A 13,595-nucleotide genomic window follows, 5' to 3' on the forward strand; every position below is an offset into this window, starting at 1 on the left:
CCGCCTCCTCCTCCTCCTCCTCCTCCTCCTCCTCCTCTTTCTCCTCCTCCTCCTCCTCCTCCTCCTCCTCCTCCTCTTTCTCCTCCTCCTCCTCCTCCTCTTCTATCTCTTTCTCCTCCACCTCTTCCTCCTCCTCTTTCCTCCTCTTCCTTCCTTTTCTCTTCTTTTTGTGCTGGCCCTGGAGCTTGAACTCAGGCCCTGGGTGCTATCCCTGATTGTTTTTGCTCAAGGCTAGTGCTGTACCACTTGAGCCACAGTTTCACTTAGAGTTGTTTTTTTTTTTTTTAAGGGGGTAGTTGATTGGAGATAGAATCTCATGAATTTTCCTGCCGTGATTGGCTTCAAATCTCATTCTTCAGATCTCAGCTTCCTAAGTAGCAAAGATTACAGATCCAACATCTGGCCACATTTTATTCAATCTATAAGTCTATGGACAAGTATTATTCTCTAAGCCTCAGTCCCAAATCTACATGTTATGGATGAGAAGACCCTCCCACAGGACTTTTAAGAACTTCCTGTGAGAGAAGCATGTATATATTCAAACACCATTTCTGGGGTCTGGAGATGCTGCGACTTCCTGGCATGCTTTTTGTCCCCTAGTGTGTCCCTCCCCACAACCTCTCGCTCCAGCTTCTTTATTCCTAACATCTAACTCCCTGATTCTTATTTCTTTCCACTTCCATCTAAACTTGTTTTCTACTTTTTGTCCCTCAGACCTTTCCCGCTCACAAAAGGAATTAATTTTAAAACAATCAGACCAAAATTGATATGAAACCTAGAAAATTCAAGTATGCAAAGTTTCTCTTGAAGGAGTTGTTTCCCAGTACTGGGATCAAACCCAGGGCTGTGCGCATGCTATTTTGTTCTTCCCCTAAGCTACACCTGAGCCGCTTCAATATCCAGTTTTCCTTGTTCAAATCCTTCTCTGAAGAGGCAGAATTTGGGATGTATAGTGCTAAGGTAGTAATAGTAGGTAGAATGTTCTTAATCTCAGGCCCACTGAGTAAAGAGACAAAAAGTCTGAGAATTTTCTGTTAAAGTTGCTGATTCTTCTTTGGCAAATGCCTCTGCTGTGTTGCTTAGACAAGCTCAGCAGTCAAGTCATAGCCCTCCCTAGGACATGCTGATTAGATAAGCCAATGAAAACTATTGAACATACAGATAGTAGATTAAAAACCATAAAATGAATGTTACTTTTAGACAAAGACTTTTTGATTCAAAAATGGTTGGGTGGTGAGATAATAGAGGAGGGGCTATGTTAATAGAAGAGGTAGAAGAAAGGGGACATAAGTGAGTTCCAGCAGCAAGACTCAACCTAAAACAATTGGATTCAAGGCCCACAAGCCATAGGCCATGGCATTCTGGTGAGTAGAGTGAATTTTAAGTGTATGAAGTTCCAGCCTGATATAGCTTCTGGCTTGGGATATAAGTGAAGGCAAATAGAACAGTAACAGGAGGAATTCTGAGGTCATGGAAGGTCAGGTAAGAATTTAATTGTTTTTTTTTTTAACTAAAGGTCTGGCAAGTATGTAGCAATTAGTTTGTTTAAATTAATCTATAGCTATCCCAATGTAGGAAATGATAACATCAGAAAAATGAGGCTGTCTGGGAGCCCTCCCTTGTCCACTTTTTGCCTTTCTCTCATTTGGAGGAGAGAACCAAGGATGTGCATATCCATCTTTGCAATGTCAGATTTCTACAGTGAAGAGGCTGCATCTTGTCATTATTCTCTGCCTAAAGATTCAATGGTCCCTCTCAAATCAGTTGTTTTTGAACCTTGGAACTCACAGAGACTCTTCCTTTCATTTTGGTAAAGGATTATTTATAACATCCTCTCCAAATCTCCTAGGGATACTGAAAAGATGTAGTCTTGTATTTTAAAAAAAAATTCTACTTAAAGCTAAGCTTGTTAGCCTGGAGGAAGAATACTTTTTATCAGCAATCCTCCCTCTCTCTCTCTCAATCTCTCTTTTCTCTCTCTCTCTCTCTCTCTCTCTCTCTCTCTCTCTCTCTCTCTCTCTCTCTCTCTCTCTCTCTCTTTCTCTCTCTTTCTTTTTTGCCAGTACAGATGCTTGAACTCAGGATCTGGGTATTGTCCTTGAGCTTCTTTTTGTTCAAGGCCAGCACTTTACCACTTGAACCACCGGTTCAACCACGGGTTGTTCTGGAGACTTATTAGATATGAGTCTAACGTATTTTTCTGCTCAGGCTGGTTTTGGACTGCAAGTCTCAGCTTCTTGAGTAGCTAGGATTACAGACTTGAGCTAATAGTACCTGGCTTCAAACATCCTTTTGGGGGGGGCTTTAGAGGATGAAGGAAGGAGCATGCAAGAGGGTCCAAGGAACTTGTTCAGATTCTACTTCCTGGAAATGACAGACTATCATTCACATTATGATTCTTGGGGATCAGTTGGTTTTCTGAAATCACCCAGTATTTTCTTGGAGGGGCCAGTCCTGGTCTTGGACTCAGGGCCTGAGCAGTCTTTGGGTTTTCTCAAGGCTAGAATTCTACCACTTGAGCCACAGCACCACTTCTGGCTTTTTTTCTATGTATGTGGTACCAAGGAATCAAACCCAGGTCTTTGTGCATGCTAGGCAAGCACTCTACCACTAGGCCAAACTCAACGGCCCTATCACCCAGTCTTTGGTAAAATTTTATCTTAGAAACCTAGTACTTGTAGCTTTGCAATAATCTAAGCTTGAGAGTATTTTACCATTTTTTTCTCCAAGCAGACATTCTGAGATTTGTAATTCCCAGGATTGAGCTGAGGGATATTCTTGAGAATTCAAGTATATACTGAAGAACTGCCCCTACTCACTTATTTTGGACTTTCCATTTTAAGAAAAGTCCACTGACAGCACACTCAAGAAGTGGATTCCTGCTTGGCAGAATGTCTGCCCATCTTTGCTGCACTTGTTTGTCCTCCTAGAAAAGTGTAATAAAGCAACTAGTAATGGAGACATTCCCAGGGAAAAGGGAGACCTTTTCCCTGCCATGTATTAGGAACAGGAATAGTGACCATGTCAGTAAAGGAGTTCCTTTAGCACAGATGATGTCATCACAAGAAATGGACAGTAGAGTGTGTTCTCTAGTGTTTCCACTCCCTAAACTAGAACGAACTGGTCCCAAATGTACTTTTCCTTCATTTGTTTCTCAGGCTATCTTAAAATATATCCCCTTATCTTGAGAGTGGGGCTCTGTGCTGTTTCCGCTAATTATCTCAAATATATAATTTGGATATCTTTATATTTTAATTTTGAAGATAGAACCTTTTAACATTCTGATACTCAACAGTGGATTCTGGCCAGGTGCTGGTGGCTCATGCCTGTAATCCTGGCTACTCCGGAGGTTGAGATTCTTATCTCCAAGTAACCAGTAAAATGCTGGAAGTGGGGATAAAGCTCAAGTGGTAGAGTGTCAGTCTTGAGTGAAAAAAAACTAGGTAAGCACATGAGATCCTGAGTTCATGCCTCCATCCTCCCCCCACAACGGATTCAATTTAGTGTAAGTTCAGTAGATCATTGTAATACTGACTTCTGCGGTCACAGGATGTAAGCTAAGTCAGGTGCAGCCATCTTCATTTCTGCCCGCCTTTCCCTAAGTCTGGGTAACATGTAATGTTATTATCAGACTCCCTGGAACACAGATTCTGCCTTTAGGAAGAGTCAGTTCAGTTGAAGCAGCACTTACCTGTTGTGTGGCAAACATGGTATAAGTAGAGGGATGGCATGGTGATGCTGACCTTGTGCTAACCCCTCTTGATGGGCAGTGCAGTAGGCAGCCACATTAGTACCTGCTGTGCCCATGGAAGGCATCTTGCTAGGTTTTGTTAACAATATGATGATAAGGAGCATCAGAGAGCCTCTCTGTATGAGAGAGGCAAGATACATGTGCATATTAACTAACAATTGAAGATAATGTTGTGTAACTGTCCCATAGGACACATATGCCTCCTGGGATAAGATTAGAAGGCCTCTTCCTTTCCTTTCTTTCTGCTAGTGTGAATGAAACTTGATTTTGTATCACAAATCCCCAAAACAGCCAACCAGTAGAGCTAAGCTTGTCTATCTGGCGTAGAAAATGAGACCAAGTCCTTTTTTGAATAGGACTGTTATTTGTTGTAACTATACAGCTTCTTGTGACAAATCTCAGCATTTAACACAACCCCAGTGTAATGAAGGAATATATATTGGGTTTTTTTTGTTTTTTTTTTTGTTTTTTTTGCCAGTCCTGGGCTTGAGCTCAGGGCTTGAGCACTATCCTTGGACTTTCTCAAGGCTAGAACTCTACCACTTGAGCCTCAGCATCACTTCCAGCTTTTTTCTATGTATATGGTACTGAGGAATTGAACCTGGGTCTTCATGCATGCTAGGCAAGCACTTTAACCACTAGGCCAAACTCCCGGCTAAAGGAATATTTTTATTATTAAGGTTACCTAACTGTTTAGCTGGTGGCTCATGCCTATAGTCCTAGCTACTTAGGAGGCTGAGAGCTAAGGCTTAGGGTTTGAAGGTAGCTCAGGTAGAAAAGCCTGTGAAAACACTCTATCTCCAATTAACTGCCAAAAACAATTGAAAATGGAACTGTGGCTTAAGTGGTAGAGCATTAGCCTTGAGCAAAACAGCTTAGATTGAGACCTAGAAGATCAGAGTTCAAAGCCAGCCGCCACGCAGGAAAGTTTGAAGGACTCCTTCTCCCATTAACCTGCAAAATGCCAGACTGATGGCATGGTTCATGTGGTGGAATGAAAGTGTGAGGCCATCATTTCAAATTTTTTCCATGTAGTAAGTCATTGAATTCCTATAGCAACTTTCCAACACAAATACAGAAGGCAAGTAACTGCTTCAAACCATGCTTCTGTCTTCGTCCACAGGTGAAAACATGGCTGTGAGACAACTTTCTAGCGAGAGAATTGCTACTGTTGAAAGGTATGTTTGTTTTGAAATCATACAAATATTGACAAAGTGGTCCACTGAGGCTGTACCTATCCTCAGCCTCACTGGCAAGTGTATATACAAGACCCCATTGCCTGCCAGGCTGTTGCAAATCTTTATTTGCCAATATGACATTGATACAGCTGGAATTTGTTTTTCTTCTCTCTTCCTTTTGTTTTTTCTTCCCCATGGTAAGGTGTTGGAATTCAGATCATTGTGTTTGTGAAGCAAGTGTTCTACCACTGTGGCCACACTGCCTTTGTTTCAGGTTATTTCTTAGATAGAGCCTGACATTCCCCAAATACCACATTTTATGTTTGTTTGTTTGCTTGTTTTTTTAACTGTACTTTCTTTTGTCTTTTCTTTTTGGTTCTGGGGATCAAACACAGGATGTTGCACTTGCAGGGCAAACACTTTACCACTGAGCTACATCCCAGCCCTCAACACTACTTTAAAAAGAGTTAATCCTAGATCCAGGAGTAGAAATCTAGAAGATAGAAGTTGAAGGAAAACAATAAAAGGTTCAAGACCCCCCCCCGCATCTCGACGAAAAAGCTGGATGTGATGACATGTACCTGACATGGCAGTCATAAGTAGGAGGATTACAGTCCAAGATGGCCTGGACAGAAATGTGAGGTTCTATTTGAACAACAAGTAAAGCAGAAAACAGCCAAGGATGTGGCTCAAGTGGTCTAGCAAGTGAGCCTGCCTCCATTTAAGACTTCCGAGGGCAGCAGCAAGCAGGCAAGATGGGAAGAAAGGACCTTGGTTCAGAGTTGCAGGGGATATTGATTCCTAGAGAAGCAACAAAAATACTATATTGCTTGTTGCTATATTATTTACTGCCCTGTCTACCTCCTGACTATGGACCTGTTGCCACCCCTCAGCAGTGTACTGATTACAGTATTACTAATTAACACTAATGAATCCAGATACTGTGGTCCAGCCACTGAACAGGGATTTCTCATTCATTGATTCAATCAGATTGAATTGCTTATTATTCTTATGTTCAAGTTGAAGAAATTGAAGCAAAACCTAGAAAACAAAAAATAACTTTCCCAGGGCCCTAGGGCTTAGACTAGAATTTGAACTCAGCCATTTACCAACCAGACTTTATCCTAAGTATCAGTGAACAAAACAAAATCCTCGCTATATTTGAGGGACAGACAATATGCAAATAAACAACTATATAATATTTCTTTTGGCTATATATACCTATATATATTTATATATATATGAGAGAGAGAGCAAGAAGGAGGGAGATAGAGGGAGAGGGAGAGGGGGGACAGAGGGAGAAATTATGCTCTGGTTATAGAAAGCATTCTTGGGCAGATGGTGTTTGCTTTACTTGTTCAAATAGAATCTTACATTTCTTTTTTTCATATATTTTTATTGTAATTAATAGAAGGGTTACATGATATTTGCCAGATAGATGGTGCATTAATTCCCATACATTGATACCCTTTCACATGTCTTGGTCCCCATTTCCCTCCCCCAGAATCTTACATTTCTGTCCAGGCCATCTTGGACTGTAATACTGAATATATGAAGTATCAAGTATGGTAAGAGAAACAGTAGATGCAAAGGTCCTGAGCTGGGAATGAGATTAGGATATTATAAGAACAATAAGGTATCTGCAGAGTAAGCCCTATTTATAAGCCACAGCAGCCATCAAGGAGTAGAGATAGATGAGGAAGGAAGAATATCCATTCACAGCTTTCCTCTTAAGATCTCTCTCATCTTTCTGCCCACCTGTGGAGTTCTAACATCGGAGTGTGTTCTTTGCTCAATGCTGGATACAGCACAAACATCTAAAGCTGGCAAGAATCTGAGGTGGCCAGTTATTTTATCACCTGCCAAAACTAGGCACATTTTATCTGGGAACCAAATATTGCACATATTGGAGTGAGTCTGGCTTGGCTTAGAGAAACTGTTCATAGGTAAAAGTTCTAGAAAAACTTTCCTGTCCTCCTAATGACTCCTTTCTTGCACTTACTAGGGCATAGGCCTGCATGCCTCTCCAGGGTAGAGAGCTGCTTCTGACTTTGGGAAATTTCACCCCCATACCAAGTTCCTTAGCAAATTTGCCTAAACTCTACCATATATTAAAGATCAAATGGCCTTTGCTAAGGAAATACACTGAAGGCACAGAGCTCATATGCTATAAATTACTGCTAATCTTTGGCTCCCTCTCCTGGTGAGTGAAGTAAGCCCATGTGGAGTGCTCTTTGGCCTAGGTTAGGACCTAGGATAGAGAAGCATTAGTGGTCTCATACAGGATTTCTTGATTATGATACTATTGATAGTTGAGGCCAGGTAGTTATCTGTCCAGAGATTTTCTGGGCAGTGTAGGATATTAGAGCATCCTAGTACCACATGCCCTCCAGTAAGGACTCTTTTCCCCACTGAAACCAAAGTGATCTCCAGGCATCACCGAATGTTGTCTGGCTGAGGAGCACTGGAACCAGTCCTTCCCCTTTCCCCTAGCCATTGCATGAGTCTCAACTGTTGCCACTCTGGTGGTGAGGAAGGATCAAAACACTTCTAAGTATTGACTGTCACCCCCCAGCCTCCTTGGGGGGGGGTGATATGGAAGAAGGCCAGAGGATAAAAGAGGAAATAAAAGGGTGGGTGTGGCCTGTGGATCTCTTCAGTATCTTTTGCCTCACAAAATTAAATCATGGGAATGGGTAGGGATGGGATTGACCACAGGCTGGGTCTCCCACAGATCTGTCTCATACACACGTACCCATACTCTACAGATCCTCACTCAGTATATTCGCTGTTTCACTGAGTTCTCTTCCACAAAAGACTGATTTTCTCCAGTAGTAAAGAATTTAATGAAGGAAGAGAAAGTTAATGAATGGACTGAATTAGACTAGAGATTGATAGGGCAGGAGTAAGAGGTTCTGAATGTCAATGAAGGAATAGTGATCTGTCAGTCCAACCAGAAGGGAAAGTAAAAGACACTTAAAGTCCCTGGCTTATGGAAAGAAAAGAAAGATGTTTGAAATTTAGACATTATAAGTAGGGGGTGTGGTCTGAAGTGACAGAGCACCTGCATAACAATTATGAAGCCCTGAGTTCAAATTTATTTCCTTCCTTCCTTCCTTCCTTCCTTTCTTTCTTCCTTCCTTCCTTCCTTCCTTCCTTCCTTCCTTTCTTTTTTTTTTCTTTTTTGTGGGTCATAGGGCTTGAACTCGACCTGGGCACTGTCCCTGAGCTCTTCAGCTCAAGGCTACCACCCTACCCTTGAGCCAAGCCCCACTTCCCATTTTCTAGAGGTTAATTGGAGATAAGAGTCTCAGGTCCTTTTGTGCCCTGGCTGGCTTTGAACCTTGATCCTCAGATCTCAGCCTCCTGAGTTGCTAGGATTACAGACGTGAGCCACTGTGCTTGGCTCTGAGTTCAAATCTTAGTACTGCAAAAAAGATTAGAAGACCTCAGTAGGTTGAAAAGCAGGAAAGAAAGAAGTTGTCTACTTAAAGTCCTAATATCTGATGCAGCTACATCAATATAATGTTTGTTCTGCTCTAGAGAGAAGTCCATGTAGACTTATAGAATCATAGGATATTAGATCTTGAAGGAAACTTAGAGACCAGGTTCTTGTATTAATTCATCAGTACTGACTTTCAGTTCTCTCTGCTTGGAGTCAATTGAAAAATAAGATGCAGAAGCCAAGCTGCTAAAACTGAAAAATATATTTACGATAGAATGTTTGGAGAATGTTGTATAGAATACACAATCAGGCCTTGTAATTCTTTCTCCTATAGTCAAATGTATGTATCTAGAAGTTGAATCTTTCTCTATTCTGCAAGGTAAGCACCTACCATAGGAAGTTTAGAGGGAAAAATAGAGTCAAGGAGGCATGTATTCCCAGGAGGAAAAAAAAAAACAACCAGAAAAGTCCAGATTACAGGCACATTGTATTCTACAAGTTCTCCAAGCACACAGGATCCTCATTCGTCCTAGGGAGGATGAGTGTGGAGATAGAGAAATAAGTCTGCGTGTGTCTCTGTGCATGTGTGTGTGCGTGCATGTGTGTGCCAGTCCTGGGGCTTGAATTCAGCACCTGGGTTCTGCCCATGAACTTCTTTTGCTCAAGGCTAGCACTCTATTACTTAAGACACAACTCTATTTCTGGATTTTTTTTAAAGTAGTTTATTGTAAATAAGAGTCTCATGGACTTTCCTGTTCAGGTTGGCTTTGGATCATGATTCTCAGATCTCAGCCTCCTGAATAGCCAGGATTACAGTCATGTGGCTCTAAGAAGTGAGTTTCACAATACTTCAGACTTCTACTTTACAGAGCAAAGGAAAAATACCTTGAGGGAGAGAGTTGTTAGGCTGCTACCTAATGACTACCAATAAGTAAATGCCAACTATAGACACTAAGGCCCCAAAAGGCAATGTGATTTCATGAAGAACATACTGCTCTGGGGACATAATAAAATCTTCCAGACAGCCAATGACAAGGATTTATGATTTCACACAAGTCATTAGAACAGGTTGAATTTCTTTACTCAATACTAACCAGAGTCTCCTGTTGCTCAAGAGGATTTGTAACCTACTACATCACCTCCACTGCTATTACATCTATCAACCTCCATTTCACATGTCCATCTGCACTTTACTTTTCCATGTAGACTTCAGGCCCCTTCTATACCTTACATACTTATCTGTATCTCACTCTTCCGTCTCTACCTCTGCCTCATAACTTCCATACTCCACACTTCCATGTATATCTCACCCTCCCATCTAACCTCATACCTCCACCTCCACCTCCTCTATCATCCTGTTACTTCTACGACCAATACCACACTTGTCTTTTGTTCCTTCATAATTATTCTTTGTCAGCAGGCAGCCAGCAGCTATGCTCAAGGTAGAGAGGCAGGTGAGAACCAGAAGGCTTCACCACCGCACACAGAGAATTCTCCAAAGTTTTTGAGATCAGTCTCTCCACGTTTTGATGCCACTGGATCCCTCTACAAAGATAATTTTCATGCATTTTATAAAGATTGAGAAAGTGGAGCCTAAACATAAATACACATGTACATGCATACTTGCTGGCTATACTACTGAGTGTTATACTTCCTTGTCCATACCAAAATCTGATACCTGAAAATGTAAGTATTTGCAATGCCATAGGATCCATGCCAGCATCACAGCAATCCTTAAAGGTCTAGCTACCCAAAAGTCAAAGACATTCAAGTGCTCTGTAATGCTGAGCCACTGGGGCCACTCCAGTATATACTAAGGCCTAGGTCTCTGGGCTCCTGGAAATGCCACTCTCTGGGCCTCAGTTTTCCCCAATAATCTCAGGATAGGGAGAAATCATTTCCAGTGCCTTCTAGCTGTAACATCCATCAATACAGAATTAAAAAAAAAACACTATAAGATTAAAAAAATTAACATTCAGCCAGGCTGGTGACTGATTACAGGTGGCTCCCTGTAATCGTAGCTATTCAGGAGGTTGAGACCTTAGGATCAAGGTTCAAAGCCAGCCAGGGCACAAAAGGACCTGAGACTCTTTTTTTTGCTAGTTCTGGGGCTTGAACTCAGGTCCTGAGCACTGTCCTTAGGCTTTCCTCAAGTCTAGTGCTCTACCACTTGAGCCACAGCACCTCTTCCAGCTTTTTTCTATGTATGTAGTACAGGGGAATCAAACCTGGATCTTCATGCATGCTAGGCAAGTACTTTACCACTAGGCCAAACTCCTGGCCCAAGGACCTGAGACTCTTATCTTCAATTAACCCCTAGAAAATGGGAAATAGGGCTTGGCTCAAGGTAGGGCAGTAGCTTTGACCTGAGGAGTCCAGGGGCTGTTCAGCCCAGGCTCAGTTCAAGCCCCATGACCCACCAAAACAAAAATTCAGGGAGCAAAATCAACCTTTATATATCAAGATTGGACTATACTGCTGCCATAAAAATCAGTTAAAATCCAAGAAGAGATCAGTAAGCGAGTCATCTACTATGACTGTGGCCTGTTCTATTCAGATCCAGCTATATTCTAGTCTGCTAGTCTGTCACCAACAGGCATCCATCCTGACCCTGTAGGAGGGCCCCTTCCCCCACTCGGGTCACATGTCTGACCGCCACTGAGCCCCAGAAGTCAATCTCCAATGCCCTAAATACTGTTCTGCCTGAAGACCATAGAGAGCCCTTCTTGCCACCCACCAGGAACGAAGAAGGAAAGTGGCTTTGGACTTTCCTAGGATTTAGATCCTAGAGTTTAGTGCTAAGAACACAAAGGTAAGTTTGCAGCTTGAAGCATGCTTGTGTGGGGCGGGGGGGGGGGGGGGGGGGAGAAAGAGAGAGAGAGAGAGAGAGACAGAGACAGAGACAGAGACACAGAGAGAGAGAGAGAGAGAGAGAAAGAGGGGGGAGGTTCTTAATATGGAGCACAGAAGATTTAAGAATGAACTTCATATATACTGAGAAGTAGAATACCAGAAAGGTGGGATAAGTCCTCTAAATAAACATTGCATGCTTGCCTTTCCTATAAAAATCATACTGTATCTGTAACTCTAGTGCCTGAAGTTCTCATTGGATTTGGATACAAATCCCTTATCCAAGTTAACCGAAATGATAGGAGTCTTGCACTCTCTTGACACCCTGGTGAATTACTTTTACCTTGCTGTCATCTGATGGAACTAAGAATCTTTCTGTTATCTTTGCCAAATTTGAGAGACTGACTGAAATATTTATGATGTATACAAAAGCCCGAGGATTTTTTAAAATATATTTTTATTGTAATTAATAGAAGGGTTACATGATATTTGCCAGATAAATGGTGCATTAATTCCCACACATTGATACCCTTTCGCATGTCATGATCCCCACTTCCCTTCCCCCCTCCCCCACCCCTCATCTTGTTCCCCCCCCCCCCCCCCGTTCCCTATCCAATTTCAGATAACCAAATACAAATATATCTGATAGATTTTTTTTTTCTTGCCAGTCCTGGGCTTGAGCTCAGAGCCTGAGCACTGAGTCCTTGGACTTTCTCAAGGTTAGAGCTCTACCACTTGAGCCTCAGCACCACTTCCAGCTTTTTTCTATGTATGTGGTACCAAGGAATCCAACCTGGGCCTTTGTGCATGCTAGGCAAGCACTTTAACCACTAGGCCAAACTCCCGGCCCCCAGCATTCTTTTTTTTTTTTTTTTTTTTCCCAGTCCTGGGCTTAAGCTCAGGGCCTGAGCACTGTCCTTGGATTTTTCTCAAGGCTAGAGCTCTACCACTTGAGCCTCAGCACCACTTCCGGCTTTTTGCTATGAATGTGGGGTACCGAGGAATCGAACCCTGGTCTTCGTGCATGCGAGGCAAGCATTCTACCACTAGGCCAAACTCCTGGCCGAGGATTTTCAGATCATAGTGTGAAAACAGATTACACTTGTCAACACCTTGAGACAAAAAACAATAATGGCTAACATCCTTTCATTACAGGTTTGTTTCTAGGTTTTGAATATGGACCTGGCATCATTATGTCCAGTTGTTCAAGGATGTTTTGTTTGCTTGTTTTGTCTTTCTTTCCTGGCAGCATGCATGGTATGCTTGTCCTGCAGGCCTTGAGGCAGTGGACAAGGCATCAGTTAGAAGGTGGCCTTTCCCTGGTTTCTATCTTAGCTTCCTAAGTCCAGTATGACTTTATATCATTCTTGAGGATTTAATTCACAAAATAATCTCAGGTAAGCCCAAGGAAGTCCTTTCTTGAAATACTTTATCTTCTACCTCTTTCTCTTCCTCCTCCTCCTCCTCCTCTTCCTTCTTCTTTTTTGCCAGTGCTGGGCTTGAACTCAGGGTATAAGCACTGTCCTTGGACTTTCTCAAGGCTAGAGCTCTACCACTTGAGCCTCAGCATCACTTCTGGCTTTTTTCTATGTATGTGGTACCAAGAAATGGAACCTGGGCCTCCGTGCATGCTAGGCAAGCACTCTACCACTAGGCCAAACTCCCAGCCCTTCTTTTTTTATTATTATATTTTATTTTTTTATTGTAATTAGTAAAAGGGTTACATGATATTTGCCAGATAGAAGGTGTATTAATTCACATACATTGATACCCTTTCACATGTCTTGGTACCCATTACCCCCACACACACCCCCCACCCGTCTTGGTTTTCCCCCCTTCCCTATCAAATTTCAAATAACCAAATACAAATAAATTCAATATATCAGATAACAAAGTGAGATACTATAACAATATGAGATAACCAAGGGACAGCAAAGGAGATGAGAGACAACATAGTACATTAAGGACAACAATCATTCGTTATATCCAGCCCTTCTTTTTATTCTTGAAGAGGTCACCAGATACCATGTTGGCTGGTTTAGAGTTCTTAAATATAAAGGGAATGTTTTAATAGACAGGGAAAAAGGAAAAGCTCTCAAAGGAATGACCAGTGATTATGTTACAATTTTCTCTTGGCACACATATCTAGTATTGAGAAATTATTAGCATACTTTGCCTTTTTCACCTAATAATTAACTGTTTTGAGCTGAGTCAAAGTGGGTGCTCATTAAGAATTTGGTAGAGTCAATTATTATGCCATTATAGGTGGGCTAGGAGTAGGTGCCTAACTGCAGATGATTCTGTTACTGTTTTTCTTCATGATTTTCAAAAATTGTTATTATAAAGGTGATATACAGAGGGGTTAAATAGT

General features: G+C 41.9%; 1 protein-coding gene across 1 annotated transcript in view; it reads left to right on the forward strand.

Moving 5' to 3' along the window:
* Nucleotides 1–1,160: 1,160 nt before the first annotated feature.
* Nucleotides 1,161–13,595, forward strand: part of Slc4a5 (solute carrier family 4 member 5) — a 101,405-nt gene continuing 88,970 nt past the window's right edge. The window contains exons 1-2 of the mRNA XM_090336660.1: nucleotides 1,161–1,364; nucleotides 4,875–4,929. Coding sequence (XP_090192786.1) covers nucleotides 4,883–4,929 — 47 coding nt within the window. The 5' untranslated portion in view covers nucleotides 1,161–1,364; nucleotides 4,875–4,882. The remainder of the gene's footprint in view (nucleotides 1,365–4,874; nucleotides 4,930–13,595) is intronic.

The sequence above is a fragment of the Megascapheus bottae genome, chromosome 7 (genome assembly GCF_031878675.1).
Source record: "Megascapheus bottae isolate mThoBot1 chromosome 7, mThoBot2.hap1, whole genome shotgun sequence".
In the NCBI taxonomy this organism is placed as follows: Eukaryota; Metazoa; Chordata; class Mammalia; order Rodentia; family Geomyidae; genus Megascapheus; species Megascapheus bottae.